At 57.6% G+C, this 2443-nt stretch overlaps 1 protein-coding gene across 1 annotated transcript in view; it reads left to right on the top strand.

Annotated features, from left to right (window-relative positions):
• Positions 1-647: 647 nt before the first annotated feature.
• Crlf2 (cytokine receptor like factor 2) overlaps positions 648-2443 on the top strand; it is an 8491-nt gene continuing 6695 nt past the window's right edge. The window contains exon 1 of the mRNA XM_048784633.1: positions 648-687. Within this exon, the coding sequence (XP_048640590.1) occupies positions 648-687 (40 nt within the window). The remainder of the gene's footprint in view (positions 688-2443) is intronic.

Here is a 2443-nt window from a genome sequence, read left to right as displayed (position 1 = left end):
AGGCTGAGGCAGGAGGCTGGCACGTGGGAGGCCAGCCTCCGGGACTTAAGGAGGCCCCCAGCAACAAGGTCTCCGCTGCCGACCTGGGAAGTTGCTGATGGGATTCAGCGGAGCTTTTGGACACCTGCTGTAGACACTATGGGGGTCTCCTGCCATCCCAGCCGCTCGGGAGGCTGGGGCAGGAGGATCGCACATTGGAGGCCAGCCTCAGCCACGTAGTGAGGCCCCGACTCTAAATAAGATATCATCAGGGCTGGGGCCGGGGCTCCGTGGAGAAGCTGCCTGGGCTCCGTCCCTGTCACCAAAACAGAAAAAGAAAAAAGAGGGAAATTGAGAAAGTGGGTCACGCGGAGTCGCAGCAGCAGGTGGGGGTCCGAGGGGTCTTCGTGAGGCCGCCGGCCCTCCATTACCATCAGCTTGACATCTCCAACATGCCCAGGGGACAATATTAGGTCTGGAGCCTGAAGCCATTGGAAGTTTCCGGTGGAGGCCCTGGGAGGAGGCTCGGCGGCCTCAGGAGGCCGAGGCTGTGTCCCTCGGGGTGGGGGAGAGGCTGTGAGCCAGGACAGTAAGATGAAGGGGAAGCAGGAAAGTCCCACCTTTAGAGCACAGGTGACCTTCAGGGCTGGCCTGAGTCCCTGTGCGTCATGCCGTCGGGGTCCGTCCCCGTTACACCCGGAGTCACAGGTCCGTCCCTTTTCATGGCTGAGTAATACTCCACGACGAGAAAAATGACCGCCTTGCATCGATCCCAAGACGTGACCGCTAGCATGTGGCCCAGACGTCTTCAGACCGTGAGGTCAGTCATCCGAAGCCCACGCAAGGCCACAAAGCTCACGTTGACCCTGGGTCAACACAGGAAGCCTGAGGTCCCGAGTGGGGCCACAAGACTTTTCAAAAAATTAAATTCCATAAAAATACAATTTTTTTTTTTTTTTTTTTTTTTGGTACCAGGAACTGAGCCCAGGGAGGCGCTTAGCCACGGAGCCACGTCCCCAGCCCCTTTAATTTATTTTATTTTTTTATTTAGAGGCAGGGTCTCCCTAAGTTGCTGAGGCTGGCCTCCACCTCCCCATCCTCCTGCCTCAGCCTCCCGAATTCCTTAGCCCAAGTGAACTTGCTTGAACCCACATCACTGCCTCAGAGGTTCCTCCGAGAGCGTCTTCTCGAGGCCGTTGAAGGGGCAGGAAGCACGTTGGAGGCCACTATCAGTTTCCAGAACTCGTTTCTTATCTTGCAAACCCGAAACTCTGTCCCCGCTGAGCAAACACGGGGGCGGTTCTTCCCCGCGGCCCCGGGGGGGAAAGTGCGGCTCCCTCCATCTCTGCAAATGGGACTCTTCGGGGACCTCAGAGGAGTCCAACCGGCCACTATTTTTGTTTTTTTCTGAGCGCCTTAGCTTGTTGATGGCAGCAGTGTTTTCCACGTTGCTCGGAGGGTGCGGCTGGGGAATCTTGAGGGCCACGCACCCAGAGTTGATGCAGAATGGAAATCAGCGCCCCAGGGTTCTCTCTCTGTCTCTCTGTGTCTCTCCGTCTCTGTCTCCCTCCGTCCCTGTCTCTGTCTTCCCTCCCGAGCCACGCTAAGGACGTTTCACATGGATGGCGGGAGCGGCAGGCGTGTTTGGGGCACCGTTCGGGGAATGAAATCGGACAGAAAAACGGCTGCACCCCCAGACGCTCTCCCCGCAGACGGCCGGAGAGAAAGAAAAACCCATCTGGCATCAGAAATCGAGGCATCTCTCTCTGTCGTGGAATACAACTCAACCCCGAAAAAGGGCAGACCCGGGGCTGAGGTGGGAGCCCGGACCTGCCTCCCCGGGTCACTGAGCCTCAGCAGCGGGAACCCCGGCCTCGTGCTTCTCTGTCGAGCCAGGGCCTCCGTCTCCGCGGCTGAGTCAACAGGACTGGGGAAGTGCCAGCCACAAGGCCACTTGTACTTTCTGGGTGCGGCTTTCGGGCCCAGGCGGCTTGACATTTCCCCGAAGGTCTGAAGGGGGACTCGGTCGTGGCCCAGGGCCCAGCCGTGAACCCCCTGGAATTCCAGATCCCGGGGCGGGCGGGGGTGGCCTTCAGGTCCGGGGCGCACCAGGCTCCCCAGCTGCCCGTCTTGGGTGGACGTTGGCGTTCATCTCTAACGGGACAGACCCCCTTCTCCAGGGCCGTCGGGTGGCGCGTTCCTTGGGCCTGTCGCCGTGCTCAGCTGCAGCGACAGCTCAACCCCGATAACTAGTAACGAAACAGACTCAGGATCAGTCGACGCAGTGGCAGAATTATTCTGAAAACCAATTTTTTCTTTGACTTTTAGAATTTTCACTTTATTTTTTTAGACTCCCGTGGATGGGTGTGAGTGAAACCTCAGAAAGACAAGCTGCAGACCTGGGGGGTGGGGGGACAACCAGAAGGACTAACTTTGTAAAAAAAAAAAAAAAAAAAAAAAAAAA

Source organism: Marmota marmota, unplaced genomic scaffold (assembly GCF_001458135.2).
Source record: "Marmota marmota marmota unplaced genomic scaffold, marMar, whole genome shotgun sequence".
Lineage (NCBI taxonomy): Eukaryota > Metazoa > Chordata > Mammalia > Rodentia > Sciuridae > Marmota > Marmota marmota.
The sequence above is the reverse complement of the archived record's forward strand: the minus strand, read 5'-3'. Positions and strand labels throughout refer to the sequence as shown.